Source organism: Pocillopora damicornis, chromosome 8 (assembly GCF_964200805.1).
Source record: "Pocillopora damicornis chromosome 8, jaPocDami1.2, whole genome shotgun sequence".
Classification (NCBI taxonomy): Eukaryota; Metazoa; Cnidaria; class Anthozoa; order Scleractinia; family Pocilloporidae; genus Pocillopora; species Pocillopora damicornis.
The window spans coordinates 18,931,638-18,954,212 of NC_142677.1; the positions used below are offsets into that span (position 1 = coordinate 18,931,638).

The 22,575-nt window shown below is 40.5% G+C and overlaps 2 protein-coding genes and 1 long non-coding RNA gene across 3 annotated transcripts in view; 2 read left to right on the forward strand and 1 right to left on the reverse strand.

The window, feature by feature from the left end:
• The window catches only part of LOC113666328 (uncharacterized), a 15,481-nt gene extending 11,555 nt beyond the window's left edge, over positions 1–3,926 (forward strand). The window contains exons 11-14 of the mRNA XM_027182105.2: positions 436–601; positions 983–2,022; positions 2,702–2,833; positions 3,236–3,926. Coding sequence (XP_027037906.2) covers positions 436–601; positions 983–2,022; positions 2,702–2,833; positions 3,236–3,475 — 1,578 coding nt within the window. The 3' untranslated portion in view covers positions 3,476–3,926. The remainder of the gene's footprint in view (positions 1–435; positions 602–982; positions 2,023–2,701; positions 2,834–3,235) is intronic.
• A 1,456-nt stretch (positions 3,927–5,382) lies between these two features.
• Positions 5,383–7,892, forward strand: LOC149041711 (uncharacterized). Its single transcript, XR_016179166.1, has 3 exons — positions 5,383–5,541; positions 5,631–5,768; positions 6,234–7,892. It is a non-coding gene; the product is annotated as an uncharacterized LOC149041711 (long non-coding RNA).
• Positions 6,453–22,136, reverse strand: LOC113666325 (uncharacterized). The gene is made up of 18 exons (XM_027182097.2): positions 21,894–22,136; positions 20,892–21,095; positions 20,431–20,554; positions 19,881–19,935; positions 19,363–19,403; positions 19,019–19,229; positions 18,276–18,340; positions 17,633–17,802; positions 16,764–16,803; positions 15,898–16,005; positions 15,076–15,237; positions 13,305–14,332; positions 12,339–12,848; positions 11,670–11,838; positions 10,479–10,745; positions 9,616–9,884; positions 8,225–9,238; positions 6,453–7,518 (listed from the first exon to the last, which is right to left on the reverse strand). The coding sequence occupies exons 1-18, from the start codon at positions 21,978–21,980 to the stop codon at positions 7,159–7,161; spliced, it is 4,884 nt and encodes a 1,627-aa protein (XP_027037898.2). The 5' UTR covers positions 21,981–22,136; the 3' UTR covers positions 6,453–7,158.
• Positions 22,137–22,575: the final 439 nt, after the last annotated feature.

Sequence of the window (22,575 nt, forward strand, 5' to 3'; positions counted from 1 at the left end):
AAAACCGAAAACCGAAAAAAGAGACTTACGCGGATGCCTTTAACAAATTTGCGTATTTTCTTTCAAATCTTTCTTGACGAAAGATAGATCTCGGCCCCTTTTGTCTGAAAGAAAACTTTTTAACGTCAACGTACTGTATTAGAATCATGTGGAGCAAAATGCGATAGGATTTGTTTCTCGACTGATTTTGGTTAATATGGAGAAAAAAACTGATGCTAATTCGCGCTCAAACAGAATGTTAACGAAGTTTCTATCACGGAATCGCTTCACATTTCTCAAATTTTCAACTTACGCTGTAGATTCTGCTCTCGCTTTTTAAATTACACCCCAGAAGTCAGTGCCTTGACCTTCGATGTTTTACCGAAATTCAGTTCAATCTCAGCTCTGTATATTGTTATGATACTTCAGTAATGTCTTGTTACATGTTCATTTCAGTCACAGCACAGCTCATCCAGCAGTGTAGATAGCATGGGGAGGGCGGACGACAAACCGGTCACTAGTGCCCCTTTACACAGGCAACCCAACTTCTTGTCTGAGATGAAAGTGGTCTTGGGAAAGCAAGCTCAGTCTGTTGACAATATTGCTACAGAGAGCGGAGATGGTACGCACATAGCTTCCTTGTAGAATCACCAATTTATAAATTTAAAAAAAAAAGCACGATACCCATTAGGTTTTGATGATACTTTCTGGTTCAGCAAGAAAGAAAATTGTGTTGAATCTCAGGCAAGTAATAATTTGAATGTATATACCTGGTCAGATGAATCATTATTTTGAGTACTAAAATATGGTAAGTTGTTACTGAGTAAGTAAGTCAATACGTCGCAAAGAAGAGGCCTTCAAATTATGAAAGACAACTTGGTTAAGCAAATTTATTTACTCATGGAGATGCAAAGTTTTGATGGAGACGTTAGTCATGTTCATGATAGTTACAAGCATTTTCTTGACATTGGTCAATTGTTTATAGTTTGGTTTTTCTCCCTAGGTAAATTACAGCAAGATCAGAAGCCTCGACCACCCCTCCCTGGTAGACAAGCGTCGCCTCCTGTGATGGAGACCCAAAGGAATATTCCTTCATCTAATTCCGCAGGTTCCCCGAAAAGGGTCCCTGATGTGCCATCTAGACCAGGGTCCACAGTGTCGGTACCTCACAGGGCACCTCCTCCAATACCTACACGACCAAATTCCAAGAATGCAGAGGAACGTAGGAAGTCCGATGATGTACAAGCAGTTGAAACGTCCCTATCAAAAGATTTGGCAAACGAGGTTATATCGAATGACCCCATACTCGAAACAAAAACTCTTGAATCTGCAAAGCTTAACAATGATCAAAGTCAGAAACCGAAAATAGGAAAAGCGACAGGAGGCGAGCTACTGGAGGGTCAGGTTCACCTTAAACCTGCCCCAGTAAAACAACAAGGCGACGAAATTACCGGCGAAGGCGTAATAAAGCCCAGACACAGACCACCGCCCTTGCCACCTCGACCCAAGAATTCAACAAATGCTCAGGAAGACACGGATGCTCGTAGTGTGGAGACTCAAACAAGTCCTCCGCATGCTAAACAAGGAAAGTTCGGCAAGGACTTAAAATTAGCGGCTTCAACCGAAGAGATTTATAAAGTGCCTTCAGTTCACAACGTTAGCGAGAAACCACAGCTTAAACCGAAACCCAAACCGAAGCCAAGACCGCGCGCAAAACAGGCTGAAACACAAGACACAGGAAATGAGCTGTATACAGCGGTGCCCCCACCACGCCCTGTCGAGGGGACAAAATCGGGAGTTACGCGTACCCATGGGGAATCTAGCAGCGGCAGTATGGGAACAAACATGGTTAGAGTAGAAAGTAAGCCGTCAATTTCGAAAAGAACTGAGTTAGAAGTTTCGAAAAACGAAGCGGAGGACCACTCTTCGCCGCCAGTTCCGGTGCCACGAGTTAAACGAGCTTCGCACTCATTAGGGGAGATGGTGGAAAGAAAACTGCATATAGAGCACATCGATCTAACTCAGGAACCCTACACAGATGCGGTAAGTATAAGCTAACGTACAATGCACGTCTGTTTGATCTTAATCACTAACCCTTCCACTCCCAAGATCTCGTCAGTAAGTCTCCTTACTGCCAAACATACAATTTATGATGCTAGCAGGGAGAATTTGCTATAGGATCAACCAATAATCGTCAAGTTGATATTTTTTTGTATTCTCATCAATTATCTGCTTGATACTGCACTGATATTTTAAGGAGAAATTCTGTCTCGGTCACTCATGGGAGATAAAGAGTCAATCAAGTTCCCTAGAAGCTCAAAGTTTGTTGGAATCTGGTTAGTTTGAAGGGCCTCGTTCTTAAATCCGTTGTCAGAAAGTGCGCTGTTATGGGTGATAAAAACCTGAACTAAGCTTCGCAGCTTATTTTAAATCTTGAAATTTTTCTTCCAAGATTTTTTGAATTGTTTGTTACCAGACCGTATCAATCTTCTCTATCGATGGCCGTCCTTTTTGATTTTTTTCTTCTTGATGGTATTTTTATATATCCTAGAAACTTGGAAGTTTTCCCTGGTTCCCGAATGAGAAATCGACTCTAATTCTGTGCGTATTTCTTTTAACAACAGACTACTGCTATTGTTTAGAAACCTCACACTCAGCAATATACTGCCGTAAATGTATTCTATTGTATATTTAACCGACGAATATATTTTTTTCTTTCTAGAATGGTTGCTGGGGTGTCCCAGTGAATCTTGTGGACCGATACGCTGAAGAACTCCGCCGATCACACGAAGAACTCGCTAATATTTTGGAGAGATTAAGAGTCGGGAAGCTAAAGCAAGCTGGTAGAACAGCTGTAAGTAGACAAAGTGAAATTACGCTGAATTTTTTTGGCCTTTTTTATGGTTGATTCGGTTCGGAAACTTATTTTCGCTTCAAGGTACAACGATTGAAGTCGATGTAAGTTAAAAAAAAAGAGTGACGCATCACTTTTAAGTGTTTCTTACAGATAACGTTTGTGACAAGATACCCGAAGATCTACTAATATAGAATAGCTTTCTCTTCACTGATGACAAATCGCCAAGGAATCGGCAGACTATGGCAGTCCCTCCTTTTCGACGAAATCCCACGCGCAAGACAAAAAAATTAGCGAAAAAAAAAATCATATCTACTTAAACATGCATGGGATAAGCTGTTGTTACTGAAAAATAATTCTTCCTTTTTTCGTGTATCATTTGATTGTTTACGATTCCCACAGGTTCCCTGTAACGTATCGGAATTAAAATTTGCAAGAGATCCTCTCGGAAGCTTGGGAAGTATGGAAGAGTGGCTGATTTCATTAGGTCTACCCATGTATATCACCAGTCTTGCTGAAGTAGAATATGACGACATGGCAGCCATGCCTGGTATGGAGGAAAGACATTTCCAATTTGCGGGTATATCAGATCCTAGGCATATGAGCCGGCTATTGGCTTCAGTAGAGGAGATGAGTAGGTGACACGAAATAAGGGACCCTAAAATGAGCTCCACTATAGTGTTTCCTGAAGGACCTGTGATATTTGGCGCCTTTCTAAACCAAGGATGTCAAAGAAATCATTGTTGACAAAGAAGCTACTTGTCACTTAAAGACGTTATTCGTTTTGGTGAAAATATTGACAAAATTGTTGTGAAGAGTGCATTTCAAGAACATTGCAATCAAGAAATATGAATATGAAACATTAAGATATTAACGAATAACCAGAAATTCAAATAAATTCATACATAGATGAATTGAAAATTACATTACAGGAAGGATTTGCTTGTAGAGTTAACAAAATGAGCGAAGCCGGCTATATCAAGAGTCGAGCGAGCAAAACGTTTTATTAATTATCCGTTGTAATATGGTAAACAGGCTGCGCTGCACGTACGGTGCTCCTGTTTGTTGTTTGAAATAAATCAACGTGAAAGAAGCCCTCTGCCTGGTCACCTGCTCTCTTTTTTCATTATACGATCCAAGGCTGGAAAGTTTTGGTCCGAACGATAAAGTCAATTTTTTTTCTTTGATCAGTGAGTTGTCACGGGATTTGTAGCCTTTTCATACTTTGAAACCGGTCACTTTTCTTCACCGGGGGAGGGAAGGGAGGTTGGAGGATTTTGGTTTTGTCACTAAAAAATACCTAATTCCCCTTGTAAAGCATTGTAGTATTGTTACGCCTACCCCTTCCCTCCCCCCCTCTACTCATTCACAGTTAATTGGCACTCAATTGTATATATCCACCTTTATACTCTATTGACGACGACCGATGCTTCTTCGCTTCTCCCTGAAAACCATGTAATCCTCCCTCTGGCGGTAGTTAACAACTGGTCTATTACCTCGGTGTAATTCTCTCATGTCCACTCATTCCACGCGAAAGCCTTACTTTGTATTATTCTCTCGTAACCGTTTATCTATAAGAAAAAAGCATCACCTCATCTGTGTAAATTGTGTTGTAACGGAGGACAAGTTAACTGGCTTAAACCAACTACCCTCTGTAGTAAGATTTCCGCACAACCCATGATTCAATATCCATACAGTTCTTGGATAAAGAAAACAGTGGCGAAAACAGCAGATTGCCTTTGGGACTACGACTTTGTTTTCCAATAATGTGGGGCTGTGCGGAAATCCCATCCTCTCGATAAATAAGATAGAAACACTTTCTAGGGGTAAATTTAAAATTTTATCAATTCCATGAAACTACTATGGGATACAAAAAATCCTACACAAAACATTCATTCTCATTCCTACCAAGTGTTCTGTTCAGTTGTGCAAACCTTTGAGGCGAGTTATCAGTCATGTCAAGTTATAAAAGCACAAAAAACCCTTTCCATTGGTCAAGCTTCGGAAGTTGTACTCGAATAGTTGGTCTGTTTTTTTGGTGGTTTTTGTTTTCGTCGGACGGAAACAGGGCGAGAGACCGCAAAATGCAAATGAGTTCAGAGATTAGCACGTGCTGAGTGAGCCTCGACTCCCTCGAGGATAAAAACCTTGGGACGAGGTTGATGCTGAATTCATATGTTTTTATAATGATAGTTGTGTTAGTTACAACGAACAGCTGGTTTCTCTACGGTGGCCAATTTACGTTATCAACTCGGTTGATAAGTACCCAGTTATACTCACCCACCGACGCAGCACCACAGTTTCTTTAGAAACTCACCCCCTTAATTAATTTGCTAACTTAGCTCGAAGTTAACTCACATAGTGGTGCTCATAATGAGTGAAAAAAAAAAAAAATAAATGTGTAGTATTGGGAGACATGATAATAGTACAAACTCTCAGTGCTTATGCAAGTGGATGACTTGAAGCTCGAGCGTCACGCGGAACTGGGCTAGCTCTTCAGCGCGTCACAGCGCGCGCTCCTTGTTTCAAATTCCTTTGTTACGTCAGAATTTCCGTTGGAACACAAAGACGAAAGTGACGCTCCTTTTAACGCTGATACGCGGTCAGTCTTTAAAAGCCTACCAGGATAGCTGTTTTTGGACCTCTTTCTATATCAGTGGACTTCAAAAGAAATTAAACATTTTGTTGTTCTGATCTCTTTGCATCACGTAAGTACGTTTTCAGTTCGTGCGAGTAATTTCATGTATTTAGTGTCAAAGACTCAAAAGTTATAGTCACAGTTTTATTTAATTTTTAGGTAAAATTACAAGCCAACAGCACCGCTGGATATGATGGATTTGTTTTACTTTTTCATTTGCTCCTTAGCTATCTATGCTTGCTCGCATTCAATCTACGCGGTTTACGGTTTAATACTGGCTTACTTACGACGAAAAAGGTAAGCGGAAAGATAAAAAGGAAAAGGAAGTGGTTTGGGCACGGAAATTTGAGAGCAGAGCCCATGATCAGAGCAAAGGCTTTACATTTTTATCAAATTTAAAAAAAGACGAACCCTCTCTCGCGAAAAGATCTCTACAAAAAGTTTTGTTTTTCCGGTGCTGAGAAAAATGGTGATCGCAATGTTACCGCAATTTTACCGGTCTTCGGTCTTTTGCAACACTACGCTGTTAGAATTTAGCATACTTCTCACGACTGGGATTCCTTAAAAGTGCCCTTACACGATAGCGAAAGGGGCAGAAAGATCTGCTCATACAAGGCAATTGGCTTAAACCTATTAGAAAGCATGTCTGATTACCACCAGATTTTCAGGTTTGTCTATTGTGCTTACGGGTGCTTTACCCCAAGCATTTTGGATAACCACAATAAATTCACTTCTAGGCTCATTTGCTTTTTTCTAAAAAAGGGAACCCTTAATAGTACCCGAAGAGCCATCAACAGAGGAAGAACAAGATGAAATGAGACCTGAGGACGAGACAAAACCCGAGGAAGATGACGATCTTATTGAACCAGTTTGGAGACCAAAACTTAGGAAAAAGCGCAAGCGGAAGACACAGGGATGGTAAAGACATTGCTGGGCTTGAAATACAAACTGCAAATAGAATTGGAAATTTGATTCTCATCGTTTTTATTCTTCCTTTTATGATTCAATCTGAAATATACTTTAATTTCGTCATGGAATGAACACAACACAAGTCCACTATTTCGTTTATCCTTTTCCGAAAATATTGTCCTTCTTGCTGCGGTGATTTGTTTATTGTTTTTTCGAGGCAAGCCCTTGTCGTTTTCAGTGCAAACACAGGGTCTTTTTGATAGACTAATGGCGCGAAGTTCAACATGTTGAGTGGAAGGAAAGTTCCTACCGTTTCCAAGGGTTACTGATAGCAGATCTAGACTTTGTTGCTTCCTTTCACTTCTCCATAACCTCGAATAAGTCGATAGCACATATCGAGTTCGAGCGTACACTGGGAGATGTATTAATCGATGAACGTGGAAAGGTAACTGCTGCATTGTCGCCCACAGATCGATCTGTACTACAAGGCGCGCTGATGTGTTACTCAGTTATCCAAGCCTTTTGTATTTCACCCATACCAGCAAGTGACCAGCTGGACACGCATTCCTTTCTTGTTCCGCCGCAAGGCTAGTGACATTTTCCGTTTATAAAGCCTTATCAACACTTGGTCTCCTTGAGCTTGTGTAGTGCAGTGAAACTACAGCTCTCACACCGTCATTTCATAACCACACTAGCGTTTTTAACAGTGAAGAACTAGCATTGTGGCCCACAGGGGCCCAGACTGCTCACGGTGTATTGGAAACAAGCAAGGCTTCCTTTAAGGTGCAAACCCTTCTCCATTTCTGAAGGGTATGACCACTCCCTGGCGTTTCAATTCACTAAGCACTTCTAGAATACCGTCAAGTTCAAATCTAAATTTCTCGATTTCCCGATTTTTTTGACGTACAACCTGTCTCCATCTTGCCTCTGTTTCTTCTTTCTCGATCTTGGCCGTAAGGTGTATTTTTTCTATAACCCTCTGTAAGTCCACTTCTCTTTGAGAATGCTTTTGTTCAAGAGCTACAATTTTAGTCTCTAGTGAGTCGAAGTGGTTCATTTCGGGTGTAAACATCTTCTTAGCACGTCTCAGATCTGTTTGAAGTTGAGCAACCTGCTGTTGAAGAGACTCCTCACGAACCTAACATGAACAAGAAATCGATTAGCACCGAGAACAAGTACCAAAAAAATTCATAGGACGTTCCTTGTTCACGGCAAGCTTTCCCTTCCTTTTCGTCGAGCTGGGTTCGAAATACATTCCAGCAACGAATGACCAACCATTTCATAACAAATTCCAACCATTCGCTTTTCCGTTACAGGCGCAAGCTAAGCCAAGGACATTACGAATGGGAAACTGATATAATGAGTAGACACAAAATTCAAGTTTTATTGCAAGGATCACCCAAGTCAAAGAATGCACATGAATAATAAATCTGGACGATAGCTGCCTTCAGTGTATTTATCAAACCCTAAATTTTTAAATGAGGTTATTACACGGATTCTAAAGAAGATAAAGAAAGATCCACGACCAAATGATTGTCCCCTCCCCCCGCTTTAACAACCTTCACAACCCATCTCGTCGTCGAATAAACACGTCTCTACAACTTTGTTAGCGCCCCCCTCTCCCCTCCTCCCCCCCGCGCGCCACTTCCGGAAGGTTTCGGGTGCGGTAGGAGCCAACCATAGACTATACAAGAACATAGGCTGAAATAAGCAGCTACCCAAAGTCAACCTAACCGGGAAGGGAGGGAAAAAGGGTTTTATCTTCCAGTCTACTAACATTTCACACGGCAATTAAGCTCAAGGAAATGACATCTTCAACAGAGTAGACATTATTTTATCCTCACCTTTGCCGCTGCTATTGTCTCTGCATTGACAGTTGTATCAGTCATCTTCACCTTAAGTCGCTGAATAACAATCTCCTGACCTGCTAGCTGACTTTTCAGCTCAGCTATTTTGGAAGACCCGTGTTCTGCAGCAAAACCAGCCTTAAGCTGATCAAGCTCACGTTTGTGTTGAGCCTGCGCACTTGCCAGCTGGTCAGCTGCCTCCTCGCGAGCTAGCCGGGTACTTCGCTCGCTCTCCGCTAGAGAAGCCTGGTAACGAACCCGTTGTTGATCCATATCCAGAGACATGTGCGAGACCTGCTCCTTAAGGCGCTTATTCTCTAGTGTTAAGTCATCAACAAGAGGGTCTGGTTTGGGACTCGTATTCCTATCCACTAAGTGACCTTCTGTAGCAAGCATCTGTTCTCTCTCACGCTGCAATCGATTACATGTTTGCCTCAAATCCTCCAACTCCAACTCCTTCTTTTCGAGTTTTTCCTGAAGAGGTTGAATCGCGAGACTTACATCGTCAGTCTCTCGTTTCTCTAACTCAAGTCGCTTCCTACGAGTAGCCTTTCCACCCTCAGCCGTTGTTGCTTTAGACAGAGCGTCCTGAAGGACTTCTATTTCAGTCTGAAGCAGCTTAACTTTCTCGTCATTCGCCTCACGCGCCCTCTGTAGCTCCTCTTCGAAAATTTTAGTGAGCGTATTTGATCTAACTGTTTTTTCATTCCGTTCATTTGCGCGCTGTAAATCTTGCTCCAAGTCTTTAACTCTATCTTCATACTCCAATCTCAGCGCATTGTACTTTTGTTCGACACATCGTATTCGTTTACTTGCTTCCTCATCTTTATCCTCAAGTTCAGCCTCGAGCTTTTTCACTCGGTTCTCGAGGAATGCGTAAGTCGGAGAATGTTTGCGAGGTGACTCGGTCGTCAAGGGCTGAGCTTGGCCTGGTGCCGAGGCAGCAGCGTAAATAAGAGCAGGTAGGGAGTTTGGATATCGGCGTTTGATGATCTCCTCCATCTCACGGACCTTTAAAAGAAGGTGACAACAGATGTAGCAACCTCTTAGTTGTTATAAACTTTCAATGAAGCATGCCCACCATCTCTCTAATTTTTAATTGAACTCCCCAAAACTCTTTACGTCAAAATAACCGTTGTTACTCAGTCATTTTTCAAACTTTTTAAAGCAGGAGTGTGCTCCAGAAAAAGAGAAAACCCTCCTTTAAATCTCAATTTTTGTACCTTTCCGTTAAAAAAAGGTACGAAGCGTTGTTGATGTCTAAAATACCTACTGAATGTCTCTGCGTTGTACTGAAATAAATTTTGGAGAATCACGCAAAATCTTCAAGTTAGGAACTAAGATATTACATAAAGTAAAGAGTTAGTGTAACGTCACCGCCACCTCACCTGCCGCTCTAGATCTTGAATCCGCCTTGCATCATTAGCCCTCTCCACTCCCCTTTGTTTCTTCTCTGCCACTGTTTGGCCGTGTTGGGCCTGTAACCGGACAACAGTTTCTTTAAGCTCACTGATTTCTTCCTCTTTCTTCTTCAGCGTGATTGCATCACGGTCGAGAAGGGCCTGGGTCTCAGCATACCATTTGAGCTTAGTGCGCAAGCGTTCAACCTCTGCTGCGTGTCGACTTTCAAGTTCGGCGATTTCTCTAGTGTTTGAGCCTGCAAACGATCAAAGGCAGGATTGAAATTGTTATATTTCAATTGGCCTTTCAAAAAAATTTGACGAGCCATGGCCAACGTCAGTGAAATGATGAAATGAAGTTTCTTCAACTGCCCTTGAAACAAAATAAGGATAAAAAAGTTCTGAAAGCTTTAGGAATATTAAATCAACTATTTCTCGATCGAAAATGACAAGCCTTGTTCTTTGACTAACAGTTTACAAGTTTCTTGTAAACACTTCTGGACGGCTTGTTCTTGAATAAATTCGTGAATGACTGTTTCTCGACACCGAAGGAGGATGTCGCAACGAGATTGGGCTATTCAGCGTGCACTAGTTCCGACATGTTGGTTTCTATCATTCCTATAAAGACTGGTTCATCTGCTCTTTAAAAATTATGTTACTTTATGTATTTATTTCTCGTTTCCTGTTGGGAAGCCCATAGCAGTAACTCATCTGCACAATGAAGCATGCCGAGAACGATACCATTGGAAAAGTTTTGTTTTATACATAAACAATTTCCCTGGACAAACAGGGGTACCACAGGTATACCACATTCCTCCTTATACCTTCCTAACCACACCGTAAATACCAACCTAAAACTTGACTGCTTTGTTTCACTGCAGCATCTCTCTCATTTTCTATTCCTCTAATTCGTGTTTCCAGCTCTTGCTTTGCTCGTCTCAGTTCATCCGCCTCGTCCTGTACCTCACTCACTCGTCTCCGCAATGACCTCACCTCTACTGTCAATTGGGAGATTTTATCCGCGCCTAGTGTGGCAGAACCTGGAGCTGGCAAGTCTGATCCAGGTCCCCCGCTTTCTCGTCGTTCTATCTTCTCTTTCAGGATGGCGAGTTCTGATGCTACAGCAAAAAATACATCTACTAGTTCTATCGTGACCACCAGTTGAAGTTATCAAGTGGTATTTGAGATTGTTTGTCAATATTCAACTGTCTGGCAGTTGATCTACATGTATGTCCATCTATAGTCGTTCTGTTGATGTCTCCGTAGGACAGTCTAATTGTTTACCAACAAAAGGGGTATGTTTCTTATGAAACTGTGCTGTTGCGTCGGTGAAAGGTAATAATATATAGATTTAGCCAAGCCTAAAAGCGGAGCTCGCATTTTTTTTTCCCACACGTCTCGGGTCTTCCGACTCGGAGCACAGTGCACTGACCACTGGACTACTGGACAAAGCCGTGGCGTTGGCATGCCCGCGGTACAGTTGACCACGCATGTTAAAAGTAGCACCTTGTACGGTCGTACGGTCGTACATCCAAGTTTTTTGGTGGGTTACTACTATTTTGTATAATTATAGGGCTACGCTCTGCGAGCTCCGCTATTAGATGATTTGGTTTTATTAACTAAGTTAATAATGTAAATTGGCCATTGTGAAGAGTTTCCAAAGCTGGCGTTTCGAGCGTTAGCCCCTCAGAACAAATAGAGGGCTAAAGTTCGAAACGTCAGCTTTAGAAACTCTTTACGATGGCCAATTTACATAATTAACTCAGTTGATAAAGCCAAATTAACTGTTCATCAGTCTACCAGCTTTCCTGTCACTCAATGTTTCTATTTAGTTTATTAGTTCAGGCAGGGTGTAGGCAAAGCTCCTACACCCCTAGCTGCCCAGTTTGCATGTCTCCCGCCAGTACGTCTCCTCGTCCGTCCGACGGTCTTTTCCCCTTCCCACTTCTCCACTACAAGCCACAAACTCAAGTAGAAGACAAAAGAAAAAAAACCGCAACTTAACTAAAAAAAGCGCATCGAAAATCTGACATTCTTCTTACCCAGCTTTTGGTTTTCACTGAACATCCTGGCCTCGCTCGCCTTCTCTTTGGCCTGTATTTGTTTGAGTTCTTTATAAAGCCGTTCATTTTCTTGTTGATATCCTGTTAAAAGTTGTTCTTGTTCCCGAACCTCCTTCTCCAACCTTTTCATCTCCTCCTCAGAAGCAACCTGATGAGAAAGAGTACAACAAATGCGGTCTTCTTAACCTAACATTACTGTAATAAGGAGATAACACATGAGGATGACGGAATGTATCAACTTAAAGGATCCTAAGATGGGAAACAGTACTGCCAACGAAGAGGACTCTTACGCGCGAACCTGCGGTCTCTTTTTGGCAGGAAAATTGCTGCAATCTTTGTCAAAAAACAATAATTTTTTCCAGAAAGGAGCGTTGCAGAAAATTTCATAGAGCCCTTCAAACCTTAACGACTTAACAGACAAATGTCAGAAAAGCCTCAGAGGGATGAAAGAGGTGCGCTAAAGGAATCGAACGCGGGAAAACGCGTTTAAGTAAGTTATAAAAGTGTTAGGGTAAGCATCTGATTGGTTGAGCTAGTAAGTGGCGTGAGTCTCGCCTAACCAATCAAGAAGAGCATTTAGAAGCTAAACCAAAGCAAATTTATGTCAATAATGTCTGGTAATTTGTAATGAGGCTCTGCTTAACTAACCTCTAGCCTTCCACCAGCTGCTACTCTTTTCCTCACGTCAGCTTCTTTCTCAGTCTCGTTAAACTTTGACTGCATAACAAATAGCTCTTGTTTGACCTCGTGAATCTGACTTTCATATTCAAGACGGCACCTCTCCTCTCTTCGTGACCACTCCTTCTCGCGGGACGCCATATCCGCAATCAGTTTGTCGTTCCTCTTCTTCTCGTCCTTCCATGCAAGTTGCCAATTCTCCACCTCAGCCTGCAATGCCCTTTCGCGGGACAGTCGGTGTTCGTCGGACAGTCTCCGGAAGGATGTTCGCGAGACCGATTTGGCGGGCTCGTCTTCGGACCACCTTGCCGGTGGTGACTCAGTGTCTTCATTTCCGGGTCGGACGATATGTTTTAAGTAGTTTGCAAATGATTCAACAGAAGCAGCCAGCTCTTTTGCTGACGGACTTGTGTTAGTCGGTTTTGAAGCAGCAGGACTTTCAGCAAGTAGTTTTTTACTCGCACCAAACGATTTCTTGGTCTGGAAGATATCACAAAAGAGAATAATTCAAAAAACTAAAGGGATGTCTAAAATAAATAAATAAATAAGCTTACTGTACCAGACAAGTTTTTCAAATTTACACCGGTTTCTTGTTGGGAAATTTGATTTGAAGGATTTTGGTGAACTTTTAAGATCCACTGAAAAACGAAGACCTCTTTGAGATGTTAAGTGGGAGATTATACAATAACACAACGACATATTGACATGATCGAGATTCGTGATCGCGAAATGTCAAAGTTCTCGGTTTGCTGTAAGTTTACAGTAACGGTATTATAACGTTACCTTACAACCCTTTTAATAAACCAGTCTTCCATACGCAGGGGGTCCTATAAAATCCATGTTTCATGGAACAATGCTGGTATCGCAAAGGAAATTTTGAAACGGTTTATTCATGGATGAAAATTCGGACTACATTTCCTCAGAGACAAGACTAACCTTCGGTTTACTACTTCTCATAGTGGGTGTGGGAGACCAGGATGGACCAGATGAAGGAGAAGGCTTAAAAAGACTGCTCATGTCTGCATAACTGCCAGACGCTTTGCCCTTTTCCTTCTTGTGCTGCGATTTTTCTACTACCGCTGTTTTCTTGCCGGGCTTTTCTTTGCTAAACTTTGACGCTTTCTTACCCGACATACTTGTCTCGGTGCTCTTCTTGAGGCTATTCCCCCCTGCACCTTTCCTTGCTCGTGCTATACTCTTAATACTCTGCAAGCTCTCCGGGGGTGGAGTGTCATCATCATCATCATCCTCTTGCACTTCCTTTTCCGCTCGCAATAAGTTCACGACAGGCTGTAGGCTGAAACCACTCCTTTCATCTGCCGGTTGCAGGTCATACCCACGCCCATCCTGAGTATTTCCATACGAGCTGCTAGCCGCAGGGCTAAAGTCTAGACCCCTTGCCTTAGATGATGGCTGAAGATTAAAACTACGCCCTTCTTTTTCTGGCTGTAAATCAAACCCCCGCCCTCCTTCAGTCACCCCAGGCGACGCAGCGACAGCAGACAATAAGTCGAAGCCTCTTGCCTGTGGTGACGGCTGCAGACTGAAGCCAGCTGCATCATCAACAGGCTGCAAATCAAATCCTCGCCCTTCCTCGGTATATCCGCCTAGCGCTGGAGCCAAATCCAGACCGCGTTGTTCCCCTGTGCCTGACACAGTTCCTACGCGTGTTCCTTCATCAGATGATTCGACACTAGACTCAATGCCCGCTTTACGATCGTCTTTTGCCCGCACAGGCTTCAATCCAAACCCTCCTTCTTCGTTTAAAGAACTTAGCTTTTCTTCGCTAGGTATGACACCGCCGTCTTTAGTGGAAACCCAGTCATCCGTCACCACAACCGGTTCTAGGTCGAAACCCCGAGAACGCGTTTCCCCTTGTTGGTTTTTTTCGATGACAATCTGCCGTTCGTCCGGCTGGTCCGTACTCTGTCTCGCTGCTTCAGATGATGGAAGATCGAAATTACCTGTAAATGGTTTGAGAGTTACGCGATTTAGAATCAAGATTTAGAATCAAGTCCAAGAACTGAAGCATCGTACTGGAGACAAATTCGCTCATTCTAAGCGGTGAGCTTGTGGAGACGCGCGAAAAAGTGGGCGAGCGAAAGGAAAAGGCCTCACCTTGGCCACTCCTTTCCAGATCCACGCTGAAATTCGCTCACCTGCCTTTTCGCTCGTCTCTAATGACCGACAGTCTGGCACAAGCTAGACTCAAGTTAACCAAAACATATTTCAATTTTTTTCAATTACGAGGGCATCTTGGGTAGCTAGTTTGGACGAAGGAAAGCGTAGGAACAAATAAAAAAAGCGACATAAGGACGATTTCGCAAAGTAAATCTACAGAATACTTGGCATCGTTAGGGAAAAAAAGAAACCCGATCAAGCGTTGCTTCCAAGTCTTCAAAGGTTCATAACTGATAAAACATGCTCAATAACGAATTAAATGGACATAAAGGGAGATAAAAGATAGCAATATTACGAATACACATTTTGACTAACTACTTAAATGCTTCAGGTTAAAAGCGTCTTTGCGCATAGAAATCCGGAGCTCTTTCAAAAAAGGAAGAAATGCGCAAGAAAGAAAAACCAAAGTTAAGGCGAGATACTCCCAAAACAACCAGACCGGAAACAACTCTAGCTTGTAATCTGGGTAATATGCTCCGTCTCAGTCTATTAAGTAGGCTACTATTTTGGCTCTCTCGCTGAGTACCTGAGTATTTGGAGCCTGTGCCAGTAACAGTAAGCTGGGCAGCTTGCAGCGCAGCTTGCAATTCGTGAATGTCTCTTGTACTTCCACTCGCCTCGTAATCAGGTCCGGTCCTCAACAAAGATGCTTGCCTTTCATTTTTGGACGTCGGGCTCTGTTTCGATCCTGAAAAAAATAATATTAATAGAACCTCAACTCTGATCTCCAAGCCAAAGGGAGCCTATATGTTTGAAAGTAAAAGTGAGTTGTTACAAAGTCCCTAAAGACTTAGAACTTTTAACGATTAAGGATATTACTGCTGTGTCTCGTTGCCAGGGGAAGCCAAGCGAGGAAAAATTACTTGTACATCTCTTTACAATATTAGAGTGCAATTCTACTGAGAGTCGTAAAACTAAACTGAATCAGTGAAAGTAGCAATAATGGGCAGTAGGCCTTAAGCACGAAAAACGAGAGTTACCGAGGGGCGACGAGTTTTAGTTGACCCATTGCACCCTAACATTAATATTCATTTTCTCCATACTGTTATCTTTCCATTTTCTATCGTACTTAAAAGTAGAATTTATTTGACAATCACAAGCTGAATTAGTCTGCGATGATTTTCCTGATCCTCAAGACCTTAATGTCTAATTCCGCGGTGATGAAGCAAAGAGAAATTAGATCCCAATAACTCTTAGCGTATATAAGGATTAAGCGCCTCGTTGGTTGCGAGGGAACAGGGTAGTGCGAGGTTTTGCATTACTTCACAAAGCGAAGTAAAGCAATACCAATGAAATCCCGGACGACCTCAGAAATTCTATTTAAATTTGCTCAGTGTTCATTACTGACCTTCAGAAGAGACACCAACTTGAGGTTTGTTTTGTTGTGATAGAAGATTCAGCGCTGCAGCAGGTCTCTTGGTTTCCAAAGTAGAATCTAAAGATTCCATCAAAGAAACTAAAAAAAAAGTGTGGAGAAAATTTTCAACGAAGGTCAAGAGATTATGTTTTTCCAATCCAAAAATACACAAGGAACTACTGAACCGAATATTGAATTACAAAAAATATTATCACAATTATTGATGTCGACTGACATAATAACAATACAATAATTGATAATTGTTGATACTAATAGTGATCAGAACATCCCTGACCTTCGTATGGGTGCACTACTCGACAAAGTGTTGTTGAAACAACAAAAAAATTCATCACAAGAGGCAATTATAACAAACGAAAACAACACAAGCAGTCCAGGAAACTTAAAGTAAAAAAAAAAAATTGCTTGAAACGCGGCAAAAAAGCGCGCGGAACGAGTAGCCATTGGTTCTAGTTTTGTATATCTGCTTGGTCGAGAAGGCGGCGCAAATTCTCCTAGCCAATCACAAACAGTAGTGAGCTTCAACCAGTGAAATTGTAGATTACATTCGAAACAGCTGAAAATTTTTAATAGAAAATGTTGATAATAAGATAGGTCTCGGTCTGCACGTGTTGAAAATCTTGTCTACAGATCTTCATCTGAAATTCGTTTTCATCTTTTGCATTCTTAACCACTCTTGTGCCCCATTTCTTCATTCTGTTGGTTTGTTGGTGTTTGTTTACCCCCAACAAATGATTACCTCATGGTTTTACTACACACATCAGTTGTCCTCTCCAACCGTAACAATGACTCGTAAAATCGAAAGGATTTATTTGTTTGAATTTTGAAAGTGCACAAACCTTTGGACAGCATACTCGGTTTAGCTACTTCAGCAGGCTCCTTATTAGTGAGAAAATGGAAAATAGAATTATAGTATTAATATTTACCGCAAATCAAGACAATTTTAAGGGTAAGCGAAAAGAATTCCTCCTTCATGCAGCGTTTGAAACAAACCTATACCCGAAGTTTTTCATCTACGTTTTTGTCCTGTCTCTTCACTTTATATCTTTGCGCATGTCGAAAAAAATTAGCCTTACTTTTTCAAGCTCGTTAGTTGCAGTCATGATAAATATTTGACATCCTTAACTATACCTGTTCGTTTTGTCTATGCCTGCATTTTAGTTATTTCACCACACTGATAAAGTATTAAGAGTTTCCTAGCGATACGAGCGCTTTTCGACTGAGCGTCGCAAATCAAAAGCAAAGAAATCTTAAAGGTCAATCAGAAGAGAGAAATATACCTTTAAGAGCCAATAAGAACTCAAAGTAAAACCAACCACACTGCCTAAATCGCGGGAAAACGCGGGCGACCAAGTCGTGATTGGTTTTAACAGGGTAATTTAGTAATTTACTAGGTTGATAACATTAATTGGCCACTATAAAGAGTTTAAAAGCTGACGTTTCGAGCGTTAGCCCTACGTCAAAGCGATTTATTGGACCAATCATACAGCGAAGTAGAGCAAAACCAATCCAATCCCAGACTACTTTTTATCACTCGATCGAAAATTGCTCTGTATTAAACGACCTTAACAAAGCACTTAATAAATAACGCACGCTTAAAGGTCTTCTGTCCTTGGGACATTACAGCTGGTGTAGAAAACACAACACCGCCTTAAAGAAGCCTTTCATTCATTGATTCACAATTTTCCTTTTTTAACTTGCATCATACCGGAGCTGAAGGCCTTGCTGGTTGTTCAGTGTCATTATCATCGGGATGTTCATCGTCTACTTCTCCTTCTTCTTCTTCTTCTCCTTCTTCAAAGTTATCACTATAGTCTTCACCACCCAACTTATCGTTCTCTACCTCTTCAACAGCTTTGTCTCTTTGATCAGAAGTTCCTGAAGACATGAGTGAAAAATAGGCTTACTTTTACACAGTTTGACTCTACAGACAATACCGGTAACTGTTTATTATAAGTTGATTTCTACGGTTATTATCAAATTGACAGAACTGTCTGTTATATTCTCATCATTATCACTACAATGTTTTTTCCTTCAAAAAGAATCTGCCTAGCAGTCATTTTGAAACTTAAAACACGAGAATTAAAACCTCCAAGGACATGATGATCATAAAGAGTGGCAAGCAAAAAATGATGCTGGAATAAGTCTAACCAACAGGAACTTCGTTTTAATAAATTGGCCATAGAACTAACTATTGTTAAATTCTGTAGATGTAGTCATACTTGTCATTAAAAAAGCCAGAGTCTGCTTTGTGATTATCGCATTTTGTTTACAACTCGTATAAATTAAAAAACCAACTCGGACTCCAGTCAATCCTATTACCGTTATTAGTACATAAATGGTACTCCAACCTGTTACATTGAATATAGAGTCACCCAGTTCAGCTCCTGTTGCTTGCAGGTGTTCATTGTCAAACCTTGAGATCCACATAATAAAATTGAAAAACTCAAATTAAAAACCAACAAAATGCACACTTTGTATTTGTTTTCTTGTTTGAATCAATTACAATAAACTCCTCCTTTGGAGAGTTCAAACCTTGTAATAATGGTCACTGACAATCCTAAGGGATTACCGGTAAGTGACCCTCCTTAGTGAGTGTATGGAATTCATGTTTTCACAAAAGCACCAAGGGGCAATTACAAAAATTTTTGTTTTCTTTTTTAATCCCCAGATAGCAGGCTTTGGTCACCAAAAGTCCAATTTGCAAACTACATGTTTTTGCCTAATAAATAAATAAATAAATAAATAAATAAACAGAAACTATGATTCACATTTTGTGTCTTCAGCACTAGTAAACAGTCATGAAGGACAAGATAAAAGTATTTAATTTGGTTTCCTTCTTATGACAAGCATTTGAAATAACTTTTAGTTACCAAACAGTCACATTCCCTTAGTTTTGGCAATCAGCTGAATGTTATGTTGGGTCCTGCTGTAGAAATTGAGTGGCAGGGAAGATATAAAAATGCCCAGAATTAAAATGGAACCCAATTGTTGTGTTCTTGAGGTGCCACCTCAGCAGATGTGCCCAGGCCACCTTATAATTTAGTAACGTCAGAGATCTAAACACTTCCATCAAGGAGTCCAAAGTACTTACTGATTCTGTACATCGGCTGACTCAGAAGTTGATATTTCTTTGAGTTTCTTGTTGTAATCTACTGATGATGAGCCACCCTCCATATCTTGAAAGAATCTTTCTTTGTCAGCTACCTCATTCATGGTGTCCAGTCCCATGCTGGCATGCTTGGCAGAAAATGATTGGGGAACTGGAGAGGATTGACTAGTAGTTGCTCCTGTTTTTGGTTCATCTACAGAAGACAAAATCACATGAAAGTTAGGAGTGAAAAAATAATTAATTGTTGTGAATAAATACTGAAAAAATTATCGCAAAGTATTGACATGAATTATAAATAAGTGTATCTAAATCATGAACAAACATACCACTGTGGCTTAAAGTGTCCTCAAAGTCTTCTGATCCAAGCCTAAAACAGTCCAAAATGTTAACCGAGAGTTTTCAGTAAAGTAATGCAATTTATTAAAAGAAGCTATTTTATATATGTCTTGAACACCAGAAACCATATAAAGATTATCAAGGGATTTAATGTGCCTTGCCAAGGAATGCAGCATTCACAATTAGTGCAAGGCAAAAAAGGCTGACGATAAGAATACCTTTATTGAACATGGTCAAACACTTTGCCATAGAGCTAATTTACAGGTTTCCACTAAATTTAAACATAATAAAAGTAACTTACAATAATAGCACTAATTAAATAAAATCTGCTAAAACTTTCCAACCACCGCCCAAGAAACATGCAATGGTCCATTAAAAAATTATCAAATTAGAGCTAAAAAACCAAATAATAATATTAATTATAATAGCATCTGTGATTAAAACTAGTTAAAAAGGAATCTTTAACATGAATGAGAAGAAATGTAAGATCAAACAAAAAACAGGAAACCTCTTCAGTATTTCCTCATGTGAGGGCTTTTTCTTTTCCATGGACTTTGCCAGACCTGCCATCAAAGAGGAGACAAGAATGCTTAAAACAAAATAATGAGTTAATTATGAGCCACACACACATACACACACATCACACCTTTCTTGGTAAGAGCTCACTGCCTTTGGGGGAGCTTATGCATGGTTTAACTGTGAAAAGCTTTACATAACATGAGGGTGGGTAACGATATTTAAAAAAAGTACTGTGCCGTAAAACAGGTAAGCTTCTAAAGAAATTGTGGTGCTGCATCCATGGGGGCTATTACAGGATGATTTGGTTTTATCAACTGAGTAGATATGGTTCTAAAGCTTGAAAAACTCTTCATAGTGGCTAATTTACACTATCAACTCAGTATTGTGCTATGAAAATGGGCGAAGGAAGCATTTTCTTGATCATCAATTATTAAGGATACATAAACCACTATAGAGAAATTTAGGAAGTGCACATTTAAAGAGTAAGCCTCCTCTGATTAAAGTGTTTTTCTCGATCTAGATACACTACATACTGTTACCTTCTTCTAGGCTGTCTTTACTCATGGACAGAGCTGAGGTATCAACATAACTTCCACGAGACATTGCTGTACCACCACTTTTATCAGGATGTGCTTCTGGTGTGGCAACTGCAGCAGTTGTATCCTGAAAGTATTTGATAAATATTATTCATGACATAAAGGTTTTTTATTATTATTTTAAATATATTTTTATTATTGTTAAGAGCACATGACTATCTTTTGAATCCAACAACATTTTGTGCTGGCGTTTTTGCCTGAGTACCATCATTGAACTACATGTACTTCAGTATCTTGTGGCTAGCAATGCAGGACATTTGTTTATTGTGTAAAATTTACAGAGGCAAGTTTGTAAATTAGGTTTTGCAGTAATGAACAAGAGAAAGTTTGAGTGGAAGGTGGAGTGAGCTTTATAAACTAAAAAAAAAAACAGCCAAAAACAGGATGTTTCACTTTCATCATACATTATTTGTTGTCTCTAGCTCTGGCTTTCCTTCTCCCAATTTGGAAGTTTTTGGTTTCAGCCAACTTTGTCGAACAGCCTCAGTTTTTTTCCTGTCATCATCATCTTCTTCCTCTGCCCACCATGGCATCTGTCCACGAGGCTTTGCCTTCAGATCAGGAGTCTTCATGCGAGGAGAGCCAAGGGAGGATTCATCAGACATGGACTAAAAAAACAAAAACAGATCTGTGAACATTTCCTGTTCCTCACTAGGTTGAAGTATAATAATTTCTAATATTAACCAAGCATGAGGAACATCTGAGTTATATTGGCACAAGGTTGTAGCAATACAGACATGACAGTGCAGCAAGGTCCATACAATAATGACTGAGGGCCAATATTCCACAGTAGGGCTCGAACAAGTAAGGCCATTCATAGCTTATTACATGGAACTCAGACCATTAACTTGTTTATTTTGATTTTGCCAGCTTTCACAAACGAAGATACAGATACATGGCTTATAACTGTCTCTGTGGAAGGGGTCTATATGACAAAAAACTAACCAAGTAACAACCAATCAGAATGCTCAGATTTATCTCAGGACTGTCTTTCCATATAATAATATTATGATAATAAAACGTTATTATCCATCTACAATAAGCAGAATTTTTTCTTCCCAAAAGGATAGTTCTTCTTCACAATAGTTTATATAATGTAGCAAGAACTTTAAGAAAAGACAATCCCAAAAGATAACCTGATTAATAAACAAAATATGCCCCTAGTACAAGGCTGTGTAAGCTTGCATAAGGAATTAGTCGATGAAAGTATGTAACATTTGCCTAGATCAAGATTACTTCCTCTCGTTTCTATCCACCCTTACAAGGCGCTTGTAGAAAACTAAATCGCCATGCATTAATTATGCTACTCTCTGAAAACACATATCCCATCCAATTTTGTTTAAGAAAGTCGAATAAATTTCTGAATGTCACTCTTTTGAAGTTTAAACACAATTTGTTTAGCTTACCTCATTCAGGAACTTCTCAAACTCGGCGTCCAAATCAATGTTTTTTGTCTTGAATTGATCTCGCAATTTATTCCAACGATCTGACATTTTTCCTTATTATATTTATATTTCTTTCTTGTGTCTGACGTAGAAGTGTATTGGATGAGATTTGGCTCTAAAGAAAGGAAAAGCTAGGAGTTAAAAGACCAGAGATTCTGCCGCCATATTTTCAAAATGAGTCAACCCAACTTTGTAACCGAGCTTGAAGTGGCCGTGGAAAGACTAGGTCTAGGTGCTGGTGAGATACAGAAAGTATAGGAGACTTTGTAGACTCCATGTAAAAGTACTGCTCGACTTTCTTCCAAATTATGCTCGTTTTTTAAAATTGTGCTACTCATTTGAAAACAAACAATCGTTCTCATTTAGTGTCAATAAAGCAGGATATCTTCATTATTTGAGTTACATACTTTCTCTGATAAAACACAATTAGCTACAGTACTTAATTCCAGAGAGGCAGTGATTTTACTCTTTGACGCCACTTTGTTGCCTGTGAATGTAAGAACTGGGACAGACGCAATTTTTATTTCCGGTGTGCCCAATCCCCTAGATTATGCAAGCACAATTTAATCCATAGGGGCCTAATCGACGGTCTGTTTGGTTCTTGTCAACAGGAGGCTGGTGCTTACATTAATTGAAGAGCTTG

Coding starts and splice junctions, on each gene's coding strand:
- LOC113666325 (XM_027182097.2), bottom strand. CDS start 21,980: ATGTCAGATCGTTGGAATAAATTGCGAGATCAATTCAAGACAAAAAAC. Junction 15,238..15,897: donor AGTTGGTGTCTCTTCTGAAG/GTCAGTAATGAA, acceptor TATTTTTTTCAG/GATCGAAACAGAGCCCGACG. Junction 7,519..8,224: donor AGACAATAGCAGCGGCAAAG/GTGAGGATAAAA, acceptor TGTTCATGTTAG/GTTCGTGAGGAGTCTCTTCA.